The sequence below is a fragment of the Vanessa atalanta genome, chromosome 28 (genome assembly GCF_905147765.1).
Source record: "Vanessa atalanta chromosome 28, ilVanAtal1.2, whole genome shotgun sequence".
Classification (NCBI taxonomy): Eukaryota; Metazoa; Arthropoda; class Insecta; order Lepidoptera; family Nymphalidae; genus Vanessa; species Vanessa atalanta.
This window is the reverse complement of record NC_061898.1, coordinates 3,494,707-3,514,578: the sequence shown is the minus strand read 5'-3', so window position 1 is coordinate 3,514,578 and position 19,872 is coordinate 3,494,707. Positions and strand designations below refer to the sequence as shown.

Sequence of the window (19,872 nt, the reverse complement as noted above, 5' to 3'; positions counted from 1 at the left end):
AAAAGTTAGTCTTTTTTCAAATTAGAAATATAAATCCCATCGGTTATTACATATCGAGTACTAATAAAACAAAAACAAACATATGTCAAACAGGATAAAAGGATGTGTTGTGTAAGAAAAACACGACTTTTTAGTCACACAATATAAAATTTTATTTCAAAAACTTATAGTATAGTATACATAACGATAACATCAAACTTACAAAGTAATAAAACAGCGTAACTTCTATTTCTTTGATGAAATTTAATTAATCACATAATTGCACTTACATAAAGTTTACACGTGCAAATATCGCGCTAACGAGTGCAAACTAGTTTGCGCAGATAAGCGCCTGATTGAAAATGGAAGAGGTAGTTCGCGCAAACGCAATATATTCGCGTATAATGTTGTATTAAATTGAGCAATAGAGAGGAGGGAGTTTTATATTTCAGCTTGGTTTAAAGTTTACCCTAACGATTAATTTTAACAAATAATAACGTGTATTTACAGTGTCTACTTAAATTTATCATTCCCCTGTTCCGTAAGTCACTAAATTTATAGGTATTGTTTTGCTATTGTCTCTGCTTTATCTACGTATAATTAAAAGCGAAAATTTCAGTTCAAAAAGATTTTAATATTTACATATATAATTGAGGAACATCAGTCACTTTGTTGGACCCGCCATATTTGAATTAAATATAATAAATTCATTATTATTATTTTAAAGACTAACGGCCTTACTTTGTAACGTTTTGCACCGATTTTCAAGTCAAACACGAATTCTCGCAGCTCTTTCCGTCATAATTAATTAGACATTCGAAAGAAGGGGACAGCATCACATATAAACATACAATTTACAAGTACGACCGTTATTGTTGGAATAAAACAGTAAATCGAATAAAAAAAAATCTTTACAAATAAAATAATCAATACATTTTTTTTTATTATAATTGTAAATCTTATAAAAATGTTAGGATGAAATCGGTGGAGAGTTTGGGTTGGATGAATGGAGGGGATGTAGGAAAAGTAGGTTTTAATATTAATATTTTTTGTATATATCATGGAATAATGCAATTTATACTATTCTTTCTTTAAATGTAATGTTCGTAAATACTTTTATACATTTTTTTTTCTTTTCGTTCTGAAGGCGTACCATCTAGGTTTATGAAGCTTATAGTGAATGGCATGAGTCGTTAGCACAATCTTAATTTGCCCAGTAGTATTTTAGATATCTTTGTATTCATGAAGGAGTCGGGGCGCCGAGGCTGCACGTAATTGGTCCATCAGATGATGCTTGGCGTCTATTGGATACTTGAGTCTTGACTTGTCATTAGATACTGTAATTTGGCCCAAAGTGTACATACGCAAACTTACCCCCACTACTGCTTATGTGTGCTCACAACTCGTCTATCAAAACTATAGCCTATTTCAAAGGCAGGAATAGAGATAAATTCACAACTTTGATCTTTAATTGATGTGGCTTAATCGGTCGAGATCTATGTTAATAATATGTGATATCCATTATGGATTTGTGGAAAAATGGCGTTATGAATGGTAGCCGATTCGGTATCGGAACTAAGGGAGTTCAGTGGAATATTTATGTATAACGCGTACTGATCCCATATCCCAGATGGCATGCTAACAAAAATATAACGACAATATTTTTTTAATGCTTACCAAACTTACCTTAAGTTGGTTGAATAGTTTTTAACTAAATTTATTAAATGTTATGTTAAATTACGTAACATAGAAAATATAATTTTAAAATATATTTTTTTTGCACGTGATTCCGATTAAAAAAGTTTTTAACTGAAATAGATGTATTATCTGTTTCAAATAGCTTGGAGACCTCATGGAATCGACCAGTGTGACGTCATTATGAGTAATTACAACGCAACGACCTTAGTTACTTATTTTAATTATTGTGTTTGAAAAATAAGGTGTATGCTATAAGTAGAGTAGAAGCATTAGTCGTTTATCGTTCTTTAGTTCTTCTTTGTTTAAGTTTAAAGAGGTTTTATATTCGTTTTATTTTATTTCAAGCTTTAATTGTTGCATTTATAAATATTTAAATGAAAAAATATACTCTTTTTTTTCCAACTGTATCTTAACAGCGTTTGAAATAGATAACAAGTATAGTTTTGCACAAGTTACAATTATACCTAACCTTTGTAAACATTTGCCTCTTGAATTTATTTTTTAATTTCCAGTCATGTCACTTAAGGCTTTGTGGAATGGAACTACAGTCTTTAACAACTTAAGATAATTATATGCTAATCTTGGACGACCTTTACAATTATAACCCAAGTAAATCATCCTCTCTCGTCTTATTCTTCAAATACTTGAACACTTTCCTGCAATAGAAACGAATATTAATATTACAAACATTCCTCTGAACCATTATATTAGGTCACACGGCACGAGCGAACGAGACGGAAGATGATTTTCGCGAAAGAGATATGTTTATCTGAGTGGAAATAAATTATATCGACTTAAAAAAAATAGAGGTTTATTATTATATTTTTTAAATATTTGTAAACTCATAACACCTTCATTTATCCGATTCAGACTTGACCATATTATTCGTATACGAACTTTCTTAAATGTTCAGAGATATTTTCAAATAAGGTCGCGAGCGAATGATACAGACCAGAGCACGGCCGGCGCGTGTCCCCAGTCACGCGGCAGCTTGTCGGCCAGGCGCGCCAGGCGCGGGGGGGAGGGGGCCCGCGAGCCGGACAGCACGGACGCGGCGCGCACGTGTCCCGCGCGGGGCCACGCCGCGCCGCGCTCCTCCGCCACCAGCTCTACCGCCAGCCGCACCTCCCACACTGCGCGGAGCGGCACGTTCGCCACCTGAGGGATGGTCACAACGATAAAGATAATTCGTTTTTTTTTCTCGAGGGGCACCTATATTCGTCAATTGAAAGTAACATTCAATTCATTAATCTTCTGTCGCTGACGGGCGGGACGGAGTAGGCGAAGTGGGCGGGTTGTGACGTCACACACAGCACCGCGGACTCACCTTGAGCGTGAGCTCGCCGTCGGGCGTGACGGAGTAGGCGAGGCGGGCGCGCGCGTCGCGCATGGCGCGGCCCCAACGCAGCGCCACGCGCGCGAGCGCGGCGCAGCGGCGCAGCAGCGCGGGCACGTCGGCGGCGCTGGTGGCGCGCGAGCACTCGTAGCGCATGGCCTCGGCCGCCAGCCGCACGCACAGCGCCGCCAGCGGGTCGCTCTCTTCTGAAGTACGACGCGTGATACGAATTGTATTAAATACCGATATTCGTTATGTTCTGTTTCAGAAAACGGGCCCTAAGGCGATTAGGTAGGGACAAATATAAATACTTAAAACTGTTTGTGAAACGTATTCGTACTTTTTACGTACCAGTACATTTAAAACATTTACTATTTGACACCAACCTTGTACAGGATCCACCATCAAAGCGACTAGATGTGTATCTGCGCGGACTCGCGACCGAGACGCGTTGTGATGCGAGTGAGCGAGACGGACAGTCAACCGAATACGGGAACGCAAGAGTCGGAACATCCACACGTCACCACCTGAAGACTCCCATTCGCACTCTCGGCTTCTGAACCAAAGATACAATATTAGATAAAAGCAACATCGTACTTTACTAGTTCGCAAAATGAGAATTAGAATATCGCTTTCATACAAAATAATCCGTCAATAGGTCAGAACGACAACGTCAAATGTAATAATTATTTCACTTTCCTTCAATGTATATACGTCGTTTTGATATTATCTTATACTTTCACCGCGCCCGCTGATACGGTTACGTATAGCATATACAAAATATTCACATCCATACATAACGATTCTTTGAACTAATCAACTCTTTTATAATGAAAATGGAAACATGTAACTCACCCCATGAACGGCAGAGTGTTGATTTTAGCGACAACATTGGCACTCGAACTACATTCAGCTAGTAAGTTCTTTGAGCTCAACTCGTCAACGACTTCAGGCTGCCAGTTCACACGCGACACATCGCTGCCCACCACTGTAACCGCTTGGGTATCGACACTGTTCGTATCTTGCCTCTCTTTCGCACTAACGTTCACAGTATCTACGCTCGTCGCGCTCTCTGTGGTTGGCGATATCGTTTCCGTATCTAAGGTAACCGATGGACTCTCTATTAAATTTGCATGTTTATTTTTCTGATCCATTTTCGTGATCCTGTAACATTCTGAAATTAATTGTTGAACAGTTATTACTTCCTCTGGCCTGGAGCTGTTCCTTTTCTTTGGGGATTTCGTCTTATCGGGACTTTTTTCAATACTAAATTGTTCTCGATCTTTGCTCTTTAAATGCGGACTATTCGATATTTTTTGCATTTTGCTAACTGGTTTCGGAGTGATGTCCACGTTCGGTCGACTCGCTCTATTTTTGTCTTGTTTCGTTGGACTATAGCTACGTTTTCTTGTGGTTGAATTTTCATTAACATCTTCCTTTTCGAAATCTTCGCTGTCTGGATCGATATTTTGTAATTGATCTTCATCGGTATCCATGTTGTAAATAGCTTTTAGTGAGGATCTTTGATCATCATCAGAAGAAATCAAATCGACTTTCAGGTCAAACGCTGATTGAGCCAGTGCATCATCCACCAATGTTAATGAGGAACTTGTTTGTAGAAGTTCCTGATTAACTTTCATAGCGATAACTGTGTTGACTTCTGTATGTTTCATGTCCAATGCTAAGCCTTCGGTCGATCGATTGACAGACAGAGGCTTACTAACATTCGACCCCTTACTGATCAATTCGCTTGTTCTTTCGTCACACGCGTCCCCAGGTTGTAATACGGATTGGTTACGACTTAAACGACTTTCCACGTTATAGTGCATCGAAACACTCGCGACATCTGATTTCTTATTTTTATTTATATCATCAACAGAATCATCTTCACTGCAAATACTTTTCGATAATGGGTTATATTTGTGAACTTTCGTACATTCCGTTTGAGTTAACAGTATATTGTTTAGTGGATTGTGATGATCGAATACAATAACGGGTCCAGCGTTCGAATGATGGGTTATTAAAGTATTCATTTTCGCTTCTATTTTTGGCAAACGATTTATTTCCAAGGGGATATTTGTTGGAGGCGGATTAAAATTTTGTTTCAATGTTTGAGACACGGATTCTTTACCCATGGCTATCTCTGTCACGATGGATTGATTCGACTTTATATTATCAAGTGACTCCGCAGTGGATCGTAATTCCACATCAATATCTATCTGACTCGAAGTCACTAGGCTTGCTTGTATCTGAGTACTGCACGTTGAAGTTGATTTCTTGGCCTTGTGTAGTTCAGTTGTCTCGTAAGGTAGAACGTCTGCCATCGGCTTTACCAAATCGTGCATCAGAGCTTTAATACCATCTGAGACATCCTTCAAATAAGTCGGTATAACTCTCGCTTTGTCTTCCTTCATATATGCGCTTTCACCGAAAGCTGTTTTCTTTAACGGTGATATTTCTACAACTGCATTCGAACTGTTATCGTCAATTGAATCGTCTTCTTCAAATTGTAATGTTTTCACTACTTCTGTACTCATTCGTACTGATTTCTTTGGCGATTTATTGCTTTGGAAGTCTTCTTCTTCGGGTGAGTCGTGTGTGTCTTCTGTACTTCCGCTTTCGTCCATTTCGAATCGAGACTGTTGTAAGGCGGCTTGAGCCATTGAAATATTATTTAGCAAGTCCTCTCGACTAAACGCGATAGACTGCCTCTTTGGAACGAAACTCAAACGCGCTAACTTACTTTTGTTTACTAGAGTTTCGGAGCCTTTTACTTCTATTGAGCCTAACGTTTTATTCTTTCCTTGGTCATCAGATTGTCCGTCTGTAAAATCCGAAAGCATTTCTAACAACTCAGCCGTGTCATCCGCATTCTTAAAAGATTTTTTGCCTCTAGTGACGTTAGATTTATCTAAGTCTTCTATACTTTTTCGGAGATCTGAGCTCAATACTTTTTCATAGTGTCTGTTTAACGATTTCGTATTGACTTCATTAATTATTTTAAGTTCTTCGACCTTTTGTTTTAAATAATCCTGCTCAGATTCTTCGGTATCGCGCGCTTGTAGCTGTGAGGATATTTTTTGGAAATCACTGCTCATATCATTGTCATTTTTACTATTCACAGTTTCCCCAATATGTGCTACGTTAATATCATTTCCGCTGTCTCTTATTATCAAAAAGAGACTCTCACTTGATTCTTTCTCAACCGCTGGTGGACTCCGTTCGTTTTCAGTTAACGCTTTCGTTTCACTTATATTTGCTTCATTTAACGAAGCACACGACATGTCTAAGAGCTCACTAAGAATAGACTTTTTGGGCTTAGAATTTTGTTCTGCAAGAATAACTTTGGATTCCTGTGTGCAAATTGGCAGTATTTCTATTTCCTTCAAGCTTTCTCTTTCAATAAGTCCCTCCTCATTATGGACATATTTCCTAATGCTGTAAGTATTAGATCTATCACTGGACTGTTCTTCGACTGTAGTCTGATTTAATGTATGATCATGTCTGATAGAATCATTATTTTTACTGAAGGAACTATACGAGATTTGTTTTAAATCTTCTACTGGATAATTACTATGATTGGTTTCGTTTATTACTGTCGCATTCTGCTCCGCGTTCTGATATATCAAAATATCTTGATTGACGGACGCATTGTTATCTTCGAATATGCACTTATCAGCATCAATTTCGCACTTGTGCGGAAAATCATTATGAATATTTAATATTTCAGTCGGTATCGGCTTCGTTAATGATAAATTGCTTAAATCGTTGCTATTAAATTTAGATTCTTGTAACATTCTCGTTATATTACCTACTGCATTAATTGTAATATCTTTACTTTCTGTTTTATTTAGATCTGTCTTAGGTATAGTAACATCAGCCTCTTTGTTTAATGGTTCTTCTTCAGTTTTAACCTGTTCTTCAGCTGACAACAATATATTAGTAGGCAACGCACGTGTCATAGAAATATCATTATCGCGTGAAATCGTTTCCATGTCATATTGCTCATTAACATTCGATTGTAAAATATTAGTAGGCATAACTCTTGTGAATGAAACTTCAGCTTGATCTCCATAAAGTGTTACGTTACGTTTTGGAGAACTTTTCTCAGTATTTAGTTCCTTCATAGCTTCAGAAATAGTTTCAGTATCGAAAGCTGATATGTTTTTGAGATTATCTTTTGCTTTAGTATCTATTTTCGACGCATTTACATCAGAAACGTTATTTTTACTACTGAATATAATATTAGAGGGTATAGCTTGCGTGATAGACACGTTTCCAGCGTCCTCTTCGTAGACAATCGTTTTCCTTTTATCAATGTTACTCTTTTTGATGAAAACAGCCTCATCAGAGACGACTTGCGTTGTTTCAATATCTGCATCTAGATTATTACCGTAAAATATTGTTTTGCCCAGATCGTTTTTCTTTATTTCATTGATTATTATATTACAAGGTATAGCCTGAGTTATTGAAAGATTAGTTAAATCATTCTTAGTGTATTCGATATTTTTAACTTTTGAAGATATAATGTTCTGTGGTATCGCTTGCGTGACTGACATGTCTAAATCATCTTGAAAATATACTGTTTTATCTTGAGATGGTTTAGCTTTATCATTCAAAATTAAATTCGAAGGTAGCGCACGTGTAAAAGATATATCACCGTCATCATAGACAGTACTTTTTCTTTTTTCTGCCATACTTTTGTTACCATGAATTATGTTCGTGGGAACAGCTTGTGTTATTGATAAATTCGTCAAATCATTTTCATACAGTATTGTCTTTCTCTTTTCCTCTTTATGTATTATAACTTTAGCAGGAACAGCTTGAGTGATCGATATGTTTCCCATATCGTCTTCAAATACGATCGTTTTTCGTTTCGGCACCTCAATTTTATTATCAACCGATTGCGTTATTGACAAATCGAAGTCATTGTATATAACTGTCTTCTTTTCTTGTGCATTATCTTTGGGAACATTATAACTTTGACTTGTCATGAGTGAACCATCTTGATTGAAATTAGGTAAATCATCGTTCATATTCAACACTATTGTTTTTCTCTTCGGAGTAACATTATTAGGAGTTTGTGTATTATTTGAAGCGTTTTGACTCTCTAGATCTAGCACCTTCTTCTTCTCCGACTGAACTGTTAGTTTCTTTCCATCAAATACGAGAACTTCATCAGTAACTTCATTAACGGCAAAGTTTAGTGATTCCTTAGGCGTTGTATAGGGATTCATGACTATATTTTCTTTGTCAACCGCCCAATCGTCATTAACATTCGACGTATTACTTTTCATAACTTCCTGAACTTTCGGACTTTGGATTGTATCAGTGATGGACATATCACAATCATCACTTCTGACACCAACATTAGTCATATTTAGATCAATTTCGATATACTCCGATAGATCCCTTCTACCTCTAGAAGGACCCTGACAGACAACATTTGATGGATTCGACCTTTCCAAGTCGCGTTGCATTTCATCTAAATCATCACAATTACTGTTACCTAACGGCTGTAGATTCGAAAAGTTTATATTAATCTGATTCGACATTTCATTCATCACTGGAATACTTAAATCATCTCCAAACACTTTGCTATGGTGATCAGTGAACGAACTTAAATCGAAATTTTGAACAGGAGCTGTTAGCTTCCTATCGTCGCCAGTACATTCGAGTGCAGCTAGCTGCTGTGTTAAATTAACATTATTTAGTGATGTTTGAAACTCCTGAAGTACTGTATTTGTTTGTAGAGTACCACCGATATCTACGACCTCGACCTCCTCAAACTGCTGATCGAATATTCTCTTCCCGATATGCCCTATGACCTGACGGCCTGCGTTTGCTGCTGATTCGTTGCCTGATGATTCCAATGATTTATTATGTTCTTCGTAAAAGTTCTTCCAAGTCGTTGTTGCTTCATTCGTAACAAATTCACTGAAATCAATAAGATATATTCCAATTATAATTTGACTATTAATTTTAAATTATCAATCGATTTTAAAGTAAAATTTTACGACGGAACGGAAATGACGTAAAAATGTCTCTACGAAGTCAGTTGCGTAAGAGAGCTATATATATTTATACGTATATATATATATATATGTATGTATGTATATAGTTTACTCAAAAAGATAAGTTTAAAATTCGTAACAAAAGAACCATCTAATTTCCTAATCTTACTTAAGACTACTTATGATTCTTACAGCATTATGCGTTGAACTTGTACGTATGCGTAATAAATAGTTACATTATATGGCAATTAGGAATGGGAACTAATGTTTTCGCTGCAAACGAGCAAACCGAGAGAAAATATAGCTTCTAAGGCGCGTCCATTATAATTATAAACACTTCTTTTTACGTTGTTTCGAGGCTAGGCGACTGTTTTCCAAAAACTATAATATAAACGACGGCTGATCACCCAAACCTGCATCCTGCAGATACATCTAATGCAATGAAATAAAAATAATAAAGTCATCTTACGCAACGCCGGTACGCCGTGAGAAACTGACACGTCGACTCTTCGCGGTGTCCGTGGGCGTGGCTACGTTGAATTCCAACTCTGAAAAAGGCGTCCGCGGAGGTCGCTGGCTTTTGAGTATTGATGATCTGCGTTTTCTACTGTAAAGCGAAATGTTTATTTACAAAATGGCTACACTGAGCTGATCAGATACAGCTCAATCCAAACCAACGATTAAAGATTCAAACCCAGGCAAGCACCATTCGATGTTCATGCTCTTAATTTGTATGTAAACATCATGAAATAAACTGGATTTGTCGTTGTCCACATGTGTGGGTGTGTGTGCATAACCATCAATCAGTATTGGAGCAGTGTGGTGCAATAAACTTTAGCAAATTTTAATACTGTTTTTGTTGGTCTCATGGGGATTTTTTTTTTATGTTATAGGTAGGCGGACTGACAAATTGGCTATGTGATGGAACATGATCAACTCTGCCAATAGACATTTTTACTGCTATAAATATTAATAAATTCTAATTCAATGGGTTAACTGTATTTACACACTAGATATTTTTTAATATGTTTGCCCAGAATTGTAATTTATACCAAAATAATTATTTAAAATTGGAAGAAAATTTGTATGAATTTGCATACCTCGTAACAATCTAGTCCTTTATCCAATAAAAAAAATTTAATATAAAAAGCTCATCGACTACTACCAAATAAATAATAATTGCCTGAAGAGCAAAAGAAAAAGACACCGAATTATTTCGACCTTGCCTATTTATATATAGATTAATATTTAAATATTAAGAAAATTCTATATCATATTTTTTTTTAATAACTGGTAACTAAAGGCACAAAGAACATAACATCTTAGTTTCCATAGCTGGTGGTGCACTGTAAGCAGTGGCTAAGAATTCTTACCTTATCGCTCCAATGTCTATACGCAGTGTTAACCACTTAACATAGGTGGTCCATTAGCCATTCCTCCTATCAATGAATATAATGAAAAATTTGTAAACTACAAGTTAACAGATATAAAGTATTTACACATTTGCATAAAGTCATAAGTCAAAGGTAAGAATCAAAAATCTGTATTCGATATTTATTTATTACACATCCTTACTTTGTTAAAAAAATCTACCACTGGTACAGAAACACGTCAGATACATTTCAGACCTGAGAAGAAGCGAAAGAAACTAAGCGAGATGCTTTAGTTTTTCAAAGAAATATTAAATATTAACAATACAATTATTTTGTATTTTTCTGTTGTGTTATCATCTAATAAGTTGTAAGTTTTATAATATCCTTAAACACAAGAATGTTCTTAAGTGAAATTTTTAATTTTACAATTGAATAATTTTGATAATTTCTTAATTAAACTTTGAGCCTGGGTTACATATTGCAACACAAAGATCATATAGATATGGACTGTATTTCCACAGACCAGAATTCTATAGTATATTATGCTGTGGAACTAACTAAAACAAACAAAGTGAGCCGTATCCACTCAATCAACAGCCTAGTTTGTTACACATTTTCTGCGGACCTCAATCTACTTGCCTTTACATTAATTTGAGGTCTCTATTGCTGCTTAGACACTTAATGTAATACAAGAAATTTTATTAGGTCAATAAGGTCTATACTACCAAATTTAAATGATAAAAATACATGTTCAGTCCACGAGTATCTGCAGATATGTGTAATGATTATGTGTGTTGTGGTTGAAATAATAGATTATTATTGTTATTATTAATGAAGATACATTTTAACCAATATGCTAGATTCGATAGAAAATTCTGCACAATTGAATTTTATCTTAGGATTCTATATCAATTTGTAGTGAGAAGTTTCTTTATTATTTTACATTAAAGAATAATTAGTAAGTCTATAACGAGCTAAAATTTTATTATATTATAGTATTATTTGAAAGGCTAATTCAATTTTTTTTGTGATAACCACAATCATCAACTACGTTCTGAGGATTCTTATCCTTCTTCTTCTTGCTGTCTCTACTCACACTTCCGGTTTCATCTCTAATTCCTACTCCGTTTAAGTTGTCCAATTATGGAAAAAAGTACCCAAACATATTAGAAAAGCTACCTCAAAATTTACTTTTAAAACTCGTCTACGTGAGCACATATTGTCAGAAAACCCCCTAGCTCTTGTGATTTCTGTTATGCACTATTATTATTAAATTAACTATTGTTATATTATATATATGTTTTTATGATAGACAGTATATATCAACATTTATTCTGTAGATACTATATGGATATATATGTATATGTTTTTTTTTATGTAGTATTATATAAGTATGTGCATATAATGTTATATATTGTTAATTAATTTTTAATTACTGCCTTCATGGTTTTTCTGTTTGACCTAAAGGTTGACTGGCAGAGAATGCCTTCAGGCATTAAGTCCGCCTTTTGACCCATTAACTTTATGGTGGTCAATAAAGCATTTAAATAAATAAATAAATATTATATTTACTATTGGTCAATGAACATAATTTCAATGAACATGCTCCATAATCTTTCGAAGGCTATTTTTTTATGTTATAATGTATGAAGATATATATGAAATTTTCTTAAATTAATATTATTAATAACTTTCGAACTTTTCACAAAAAAATTGTAGTTTTTACGTATTAAAAAGATATTATGACAGAATATTATTTGCTATTTTAATTTCTTTACGATTATAGTGAGTACTCAAATTATATTAGTTAATACAAAATTAATAATAATACGAAGTTATTACTGAATTCGTAACAAAACTTCTTTGTAACAGTTATTTCAGACTTACGTAGCCGCTGCGCCCTCCGCAGTCTTTAGTGATGCCCCGGTATCATCCATTTTGCATAAATAATATTTTTCACCTCACAATATTATTGATATCATTATAAGTATTCGATTTAGTAAGTGTAAATAATACAAATACGAAATGAAGGCTATTTTTCAAATCAAAACACAAACGGTTAATGTTCAAAAGTGGCATTGACTTTCAAACTGACATTACAGATAAAATATAATTACGATAAAATGAATGATAATCTGTTGCGAGGTATGTCCGTGAATAATATAAATAAAAAGATTGTTTTGTATAAATAGTCTCAAAAAAACTTTTCACTTAGTGATTACATTCATTCATTTAATATAATTAATTTAGATTAATATTAAATGATGTTAATGATAAGATTAATATCGATTTCATTGTTCTATATTGACATATAAATTAGATCAAAGAAAATAAAAAAATATATTCGAAAACACTATTAATAGTTATTTATAAAATTAACTACTTTTTTGCTTATTAATATGATGATAATTATCAAATATCGCAATTGTCCAGGTTAAAAGATTATAAGCGATGTAAATTCTTCTGAGTAGCTTATCATAAAATAAATACAAAAACAAAAATAAATACTATATTTACGTTTAACAAATCATATGCTACCAAACTAACTTAAAATCCAATTTTTTAATTTAGTAATTATGTTATGAAACATAATTAGAAAAGCCCAAAAACACCGTGGGTCTTTACTTTATTTATAAATACGATAAACTTGAAAAAGGATATAGGTATATTTTGATTATATTGTTTATATAAATAAATCTTATTGAGAACTTACAAAATAAAGATTACTCCAATTGCCGTGACCGTTAGAAGAATTATATACACAGAGAAGATACCTATCCAATCAATAGAAGCATTTCCCTCAAAATTTAACGGCCCAGACATTAGAATCACAGTTAATTTTTACCTACATTTCTAAAATTTTTATCCAAAGTCTATTTTACCACGGTAATTTTGTGTTGAATACTGACATTTTTATGGCATGTGTCTGATTCTTACGCTACCATCAAAGCGTTAACAACCAGCATTTTCGTTAACCCATGAACATATTATTGAAGAATAATAGGTAAAGCTCGGTGTACACCGATCACATTCTTTAAGTAAAAGCAAAACACCGGAACTCTCTGTAGAAGGTGCAATATTGCATGACATTTCAGTCCAGTCTTTGATAATACACAAATGCCTAGAATTATATACAAATAAATATTAAATTGTTATAATACATTTATTGTTTTCTTCTATATTACTGCGTTCCTTCAAACGAGGCGTGAAGAAGTATCTTGAGGCCGCCATGGCGAAGGAGATTAAGACAGTTCATTCTTCCTGACTGTACTGGCCGCCTTCGCGTTTGGACTCCTCTACCACTTGCCATCAGGTGAAGTGGAGTCATATGCCTACCCGGTAAATATAAAAAAAAGAACAGTGACGAATTTAATTTAACCCATAAATTACTTTACCAATAACAGAGTTCTGCGTGATAATCATTAACATAATAGTCATGAAAAAAGGTATAATTTGAGAACAATCAGAATATCAGGGAATATAACATAATCGTTATAAAGAAAAACTTCCCCAGATGTAAAGATATTTAAGATCAAGTTTGTTAAGTAGTTCTTAATATTCAGATGTAATTGATTATTTCAGTCATTTTTTTAATAATTATTATATTTTTTTATGATATCGGTAGGTGGACGAGCAAATGGGCCACCTGATGGTAAGTGCTCACTACCGCTAATAGACAATAGCGTTGTTAGAAATATTAACCATTCCTTACATCGTCAATTCGCCACCAACCTTGGGAATTAAGTATGTTTCTTATGCCTGTAGTTACACTGGCTCACTCACTCTTCAAATTGGAACACAACAATACTGTGTACTGTTCTTTGGTGTTAAAATATCTGATGAGTGGGTGGTACCTACCCAGACGGGCTTGCACCAAGCCCTACCATCAAGTAAATATGTACAATATATGTTATGAACAATATAAAAAGGAATACAGATAGATTTAAATATTGTATTAAATTTGTTTTGAATTAATTGAATGCGACCTACAATAATATGACCTACAATAATTTAATTCTTATCTGAATTAAAAATAACTCCGTAAAGTATTCAATAACAAAACGAAAACCATTTTAATTTTTATAATTTCACAAAGTTCCATAAAAAAGAAAGGAAAATATCTTCATCCACTAATTCAGCTTCAGCCACAAGTTCTTGTATAACTATTAGGCTAAGATGTGTCTGTTGCTGTTGAGGACGAACCATGTGTCTGAGAACTGCAACAGGAACACGTTGAACGTTGCCTCCGTTTAAGCCTAAATATAATATACTTCGTTATAGTCGTCGAGACGAGACGAGACGACCCAGTCGCCAGAAATACGCGAACCCTAACCGAATATTGCACCAAGTTTTAATGTACTTAATTGGTTAATTAATCAAAATATACTTTATTCAAGTAGGCTTTTACAAGCACTTTTGAATTGTCATTTAACAAATTTAAAGTAAAGTTACCACCGGTTCGGAATGTAGATTCTACCGAGAAGAAGCGGCAAGAAACTCAGTAGTTACTCTTTCATATCACGCGCTACGAAAACTTTTTGAGCAAATCAACCTGAGGAAAATATCACTGAAAGACTGCCACGTGTATTTTCACCAGCATTAGAATTTGGTGCAGCGTGATAAAATATGCTCCAAAAGCTTAAAAAGAGACCTCCAAAATAAACTCGCATATGATGTCAAATTGACTTCACTCTATCTCTTTTACCCGTTGTGAATTTAATAGCCATAGCTCTCTAGCTAATTAAATAAGAATTTTTGCAAAAAATCTTATAAAAAATCGTCCAACATTAAAGTTACTGACTGATAATTTTAAAAAAAGGAGATAAGCTGAACAAATAGCATTTGGACATACTTTACATTAATAAAAATATATATAATAAGTTCAACCAACCCTCCTTTCCCAGGTTTGTAATTTGATCTTCCTTTTCTTGATGGCCTTTTAGGTATCTTTTTCTCGGTTTTTTTATAATTTTTATCACTATCTCTCTCGCTAGATTGTCGATTGCGCCCAAGCTGCCGCTGACGTCGTTCTCTGTAAACTTCACACGAATCTTTAGGCATTACTTTCCATGACCCTCCGCCTCTTGCAAGCTCTAATTTCTATAAAAAAAAAACATCACAACATAACATTTAAAACTTAAAAGAAAGGATGTCTTGTTCGAGGAAAATAATCTTTTACTTTTATATTAGAAAGGCAATTATTTCCATTTTTACATTTTTAGCAATGTAAGAACCGGAGTCCTTAACGATTTCAGTCATTATTAATGGGAACTATCCAACTGCTTAGGACATAAAATAAAGTGCACGTGCACGAATGTGTTCACAAACAAAACTTGTAGTACTCTACTACTTATTCTTACAATGAGTTCTACCGCAGAGATCGAGAATCCAGTTGTCGATCACTGGCTTTACATTTTTTTCCTAAATTCCATTCACATCTTGTGTGTGAGACGTATTTGGCCAATTACGAATCATGAAAGTAACGCTTTACATGCATTCCGATCGATGGAAGTGTTAACACTTTGAACTTCCTTAGCTCTAAGTTACTATTGCGTATTTATCTAATCATTTATTTAGAATTTTAGCACAGAGATATAAATTATGGAGCCTTATGACCAAATAGACCAACGGGGCAGTCGATAAATAAAATTCGGCCGTAATTGGACGCCCGGTAGATGTGTTTGGCGGATATCTACACCCTATAAAGAACCTACTAGACTACGTATAAACACTTAAAAAAATGAAATTAAACATACTTACTCTATTACGTAAAATTTTATTAATTTTCTCAATATCAGATTTGAGGATACCTGGACGACCACAGAACTTAGATTTTCTTTTTGATACTTTCTTTTTATTAATTTTAGGTTTCATTTTACTACTAATGTACACCGGACGCATTTAGACGTTAGTAAAAATAAAAAATATTTTTGAATTTAATGAAATATTATTGATTACTGTCTTAAAATAACTCTATTATACGTCAATGGCAAAACAACATTATTTTTCAGTTCCTAGATCTCATATAATATTAATAGAGTAATAAAAATAATTTGTATTTAATTAAGTTTATTTTCAAATAAAATTGGGATATTTAAAAAATATACAAATTATTGAACGAATTTTAGTAAATGATTGTTATGATGATCTGTTTTTCTATGACACTGATATAAAATAATTTTAAATTTGTAATATCAGTGAAGGTATGGCCTATAAAATGTTTCACTGTCGGGCTAAGGTCTCGTCTTCTCACGAGGGAAAATAAATTGTGAAAATATGTTATAAGTTTTTTATTTTGTGAGTTACAAGTATCCGAACGTTGTCATATGACTTACGACATTCAGTTCTACCAACTTAATCTTTTAGTCTCCATTTTAGGGCAGCTGATATTTGTTTGAGTAAAGATTTTATAAAAATAATTATATTTTTGTCCTAAAATGGGTGCCTCATTCGTTCCCATCACGGTTTTCACCGTTTTCTGGGGTGTTGTGGGTATCGTCTGTCCGTTTTTCGCCCCTAAAGGTCCCAACAGAGGGTAAGTTTTACAAGTGCTTTTTGTCAACTCCTATTAGAGATATATTATGATATTTTTGTATTTTAAACCCTATATTCTAATATTACAGGATAATTCAAGTCGTATTGATGCTAACAGCAGCTACGTGTTGGTTATTGTAAGTATCCCTCTTTATGAAATGTACATAAGACATATTTTATATTTTCAACCTGTAGTTTCTACATTATATGTAGTATACTCATAATTCAATGCCTTATGTCTAATAACTTATAAACATACAATTATAAATGTAATATATAAACTTATATTCTATAAGGATTATAAGGATTTCCAAGGTCAATTGTAGTCAATAAAAAAAAACATGAATTAAATTTCCTTGTCTTTTATATTCTCCCCATATTAATCCTGAACTAAAACATATTACTGTAATAATAATAATTAATGTGATATTTAAATCAATTTTTTTATGTAATTTCCAGCTGGCTGTGCGCGTACATGGCGCAAATGAACCCTCTCATTGGACCCAGATTGAACAACGAGACTCTTATCTGGATTTCACAGACTTGGGTATGTATTGTATTATGTTGTACTGGTTTCCCATGACTTAGCTCACTTGTGAAGGAGGTCTTAAGTATGCCCTTTCTGTACCCCTGTCTACTTGTATACAAAATTTCATCATGATCAGTTAAGTAGTTGAAAATCATATTCATGACAAAGAAACATATACTCTTTTCCAACCGTAAGAAAAAAAAGACCTAATAAACAACAATTGACAGCAAATTGATAAAGTATGATTAGTTAACAGGAAAATAGCCAAATAAACAACGTTTGACCCAATAGGATGATGACAAATTGATGTGATATCATTGGTTGAGAGCTTGATTAAACTATGATATTCACTTTGGATTTGCAAAAATATGGTGTTTTGAATGTCGATGAAACTCAACTTAATTGGAATAGGCTACACATGCTTTTGCATTTATAATAATAGCTAGGGGTACAGTTAAATCAACTTGGAAATTATCTGTATGTAAACATTAGGTGTAACGGTTATAGATTTATAGTCACAATTTTTTTAAGTACAAGAACTGAATAATATAAACTTAATTTAAGTTAAATTGCTTGTCTTGGTGTATTTTTATACCTTAATTTTATATACTTATACAAAAACCAGTAACCTAACTTGATTAACAAAAAATCAATATAATTTTTATGATTAGTTACCTAAACAAGTAGAATATTAAATAAGTAGTATATTAATACTAACCTAGGCTCGACTGTCTTAAAGGCTCGTTAAATTAAAATGGAAGTTTTTTTGGCTATAATACAACTGTACATCGGTTAATGGTGATCCAATAGTCAACCTATAAGCATTCATATAAAAAAACTAGTTAATCTGTTATTGACACATGCTTTAGAAAGTAGAGATACGTTGTGAACAAATATATTATTATAAAGAACATAGTTTACTGTTGAAAAAAATATATCAAAATAATGATATAGACTTTAAACAAAAAAGCTATAAAGGTTTGAAGATTATCATAGACAAACAATTTAAAATAGAAACTAACAAATGGTTATGCAAAAGCCATATTAACTTTAAAACAAGATAACTTCAATTTTATTCTATTGAGAGATCAACTATAACTTGTACGGGAAAGTAATTTTTTTCTATGTAACAGTGGAAATATTTGAAATTAAGAGCCCTTCGGTATCATACATTGAATTTAAAGCTAAACTAAAATATCTTTTAAAACAAAAAAGTAGACTTATGTTATTCTTCTTTAGCAATAAATAAAATTGAATTGAGTTTCCAGAATCACAGTCTTTTTTAATGTTATTATAGCTATTTGAGTGTTGTCTAAACAACCTTATTTTAGACCTTACTGCTTAATTTTGTTTTGTAATCCATAATACATATAGTCATTATGTATTTTCGTTGTAAACAGAATTCCTCTTTGAACCAAACCAACGGGTGTTGCCATTATTAATAAAAAATGCGTTATTAAATTATGCGTTTCCTAAGCCTTTAATCTGATTCTGACGAAACTCTGAGATGTTTAGCATACGTCATCCAACATCCTGGCTATGATTTTTCTTTGTCAATTTGCCTTTCAATATATATTTCAAGCGATATGTAGATCCTTATTCAAACCGTGCGTACCTAGCTAAAGTAGCTAGATGATATAACCTAAAAGCGAAATTAAAATAGACTAACTTTACTTTTAAAGTTAGCAAAACCAAAGTGCATAATATATTTTATTAATTGTTAATCTTCTTATTTTCAGGGCAAATCTTACAAGCAATAAGCAACACCATTCAGCTAAGATGAATGTAAGGAAAATTGTGCCGTGATTACAAATAAACAACTTTGATTATTAATCCTGATTATAATAATTTAAATAAATATTGGAGCTTCATCTCCATCACGGATGCTTAACTTCAATACGACAAGTTTTAAATTTGACTTATTGTCTGGAATGCATTGCACAGATTAAAAATATTATGATCATTCCATTTCAAACGAATATTAAGAATGTATTAAATATAATTTTTAAGTTTAACCTCTCTGTAAAAAATATTTAAATTATAAATAAATATATACTTTGTTCCAATAAATCTAGTTAACAGAATTGGGTTTTATTGGTATGAAACAAACTAATGAAAGCTCTAAGTATTTATTCCTTTACCTTATTTATAGAATAGATAAAGTGATTTATGATTAGTGGGTGAGCCAGTATTATTGCCACAAGGGACAACATATCTGTCTAATTCAATCACTAGATCTGGTTTTTGTCCGACTAATACATACAAATATATAACTACACACTATATAAAGTCATTAAACTTTTTTTAAATAATTTATACTTATTAAATGATTTGACTGACTATATAAATATAGCTAAAACTACTAAATCTAGAAAGCTGATATTTAAAACTGATATATTTATAACACAA

The 19,872-nt window shown here is 33.2% G+C and overlaps 3 protein-coding genes across 5 annotated transcripts; 1 reads left to right on the top strand and 2 right to left on the bottom strand.

Annotated features, from left to right (window-relative positions):
• Positions 1 to 214: 214 nt before the first annotated feature.
• LOC125074865 lies at positions 215 to 13,223 on the bottom strand. Of its 2 annotated transcripts, none has more exons than XM_047686321.1 (7): positions 13,114 to 13,223; positions 9,497 to 9,634; positions 3,869 to 8,950; positions 3,400 to 3,569; positions 3,005 to 3,219; positions 2,630 to 2,835; positions 215 to 2,333 (listed from the first exon to the last, which is right to left on the bottom strand). In XM_047686321.1, exons 1-7 carry the CDS (start codon positions 13,221 to 13,223, stop codon positions 2,276 to 2,278), a joined length of 5,979 nt encoding a protein of 1,992 aa, XP_047542277.1. In that variant the 3' UTR covers positions 215 to 2,275. The 2 variants fall into 2 exon arrangements, with proteins under 2 accessions (XP_047542277.1, XP_047542278.1); XM_047686322.1 differs by lacking the exon at positions 13,114 to 13,223 and adding an exon at positions 12,288 to 12,435.
• Positions 13,224 to 14,467: 1,244 nt separating this feature from the next.
• On the bottom strand, positions 14,468 to 16,311 carry LOC125074878. 2 transcript variants are annotated; one of them, XM_047686340.1, is made up of 3 exons: positions 16,161 to 16,311; positions 15,292 to 15,500; positions 14,468 to 14,656 (listed from the first exon to the last, which is right to left on the bottom strand). In XM_047686340.1, exons 1-3 carry the CDS (start codon positions 16,299 to 16,301, stop codon positions 14,572 to 14,574), a joined length of 435 nt encoding a protein of 144 aa, XP_047542296.1. In that variant the 5' UTR covers positions 16,302 to 16,311; the 3' UTR covers positions 14,468 to 14,571. The 2 variants fall into 2 exon arrangements, with proteins under 2 accessions (XP_047542296.1, XP_047542297.1); XM_047686341.1 differs by having other exon boundaries at positions 14,468 to 14,617.
• Positions 16,312 to 16,754: 443 nt separating this feature from the next.
• LOC125074791 (V-type proton ATPase subunit e 2-like) lies at positions 16,755 to 19,253 on the top strand. The gene is made up of 4 exons (XM_047686214.1): positions 16,755 to 16,935; positions 17,024 to 17,071; positions 17,394 to 17,481; positions 19,203 to 19,253. Exons 1-4 carry the CDS (start codon positions 16,838 to 16,840, stop codon positions 19,221 to 19,223), a joined length of 255 nt encoding a protein of 84 aa, XP_047542170.1. The 5' UTR covers positions 16,755 to 16,837; the 3' UTR covers positions 19,224 to 19,253.
• The last annotated feature ends 619 nt before the right edge of the window (positions 19,254 to 19,872 follow it).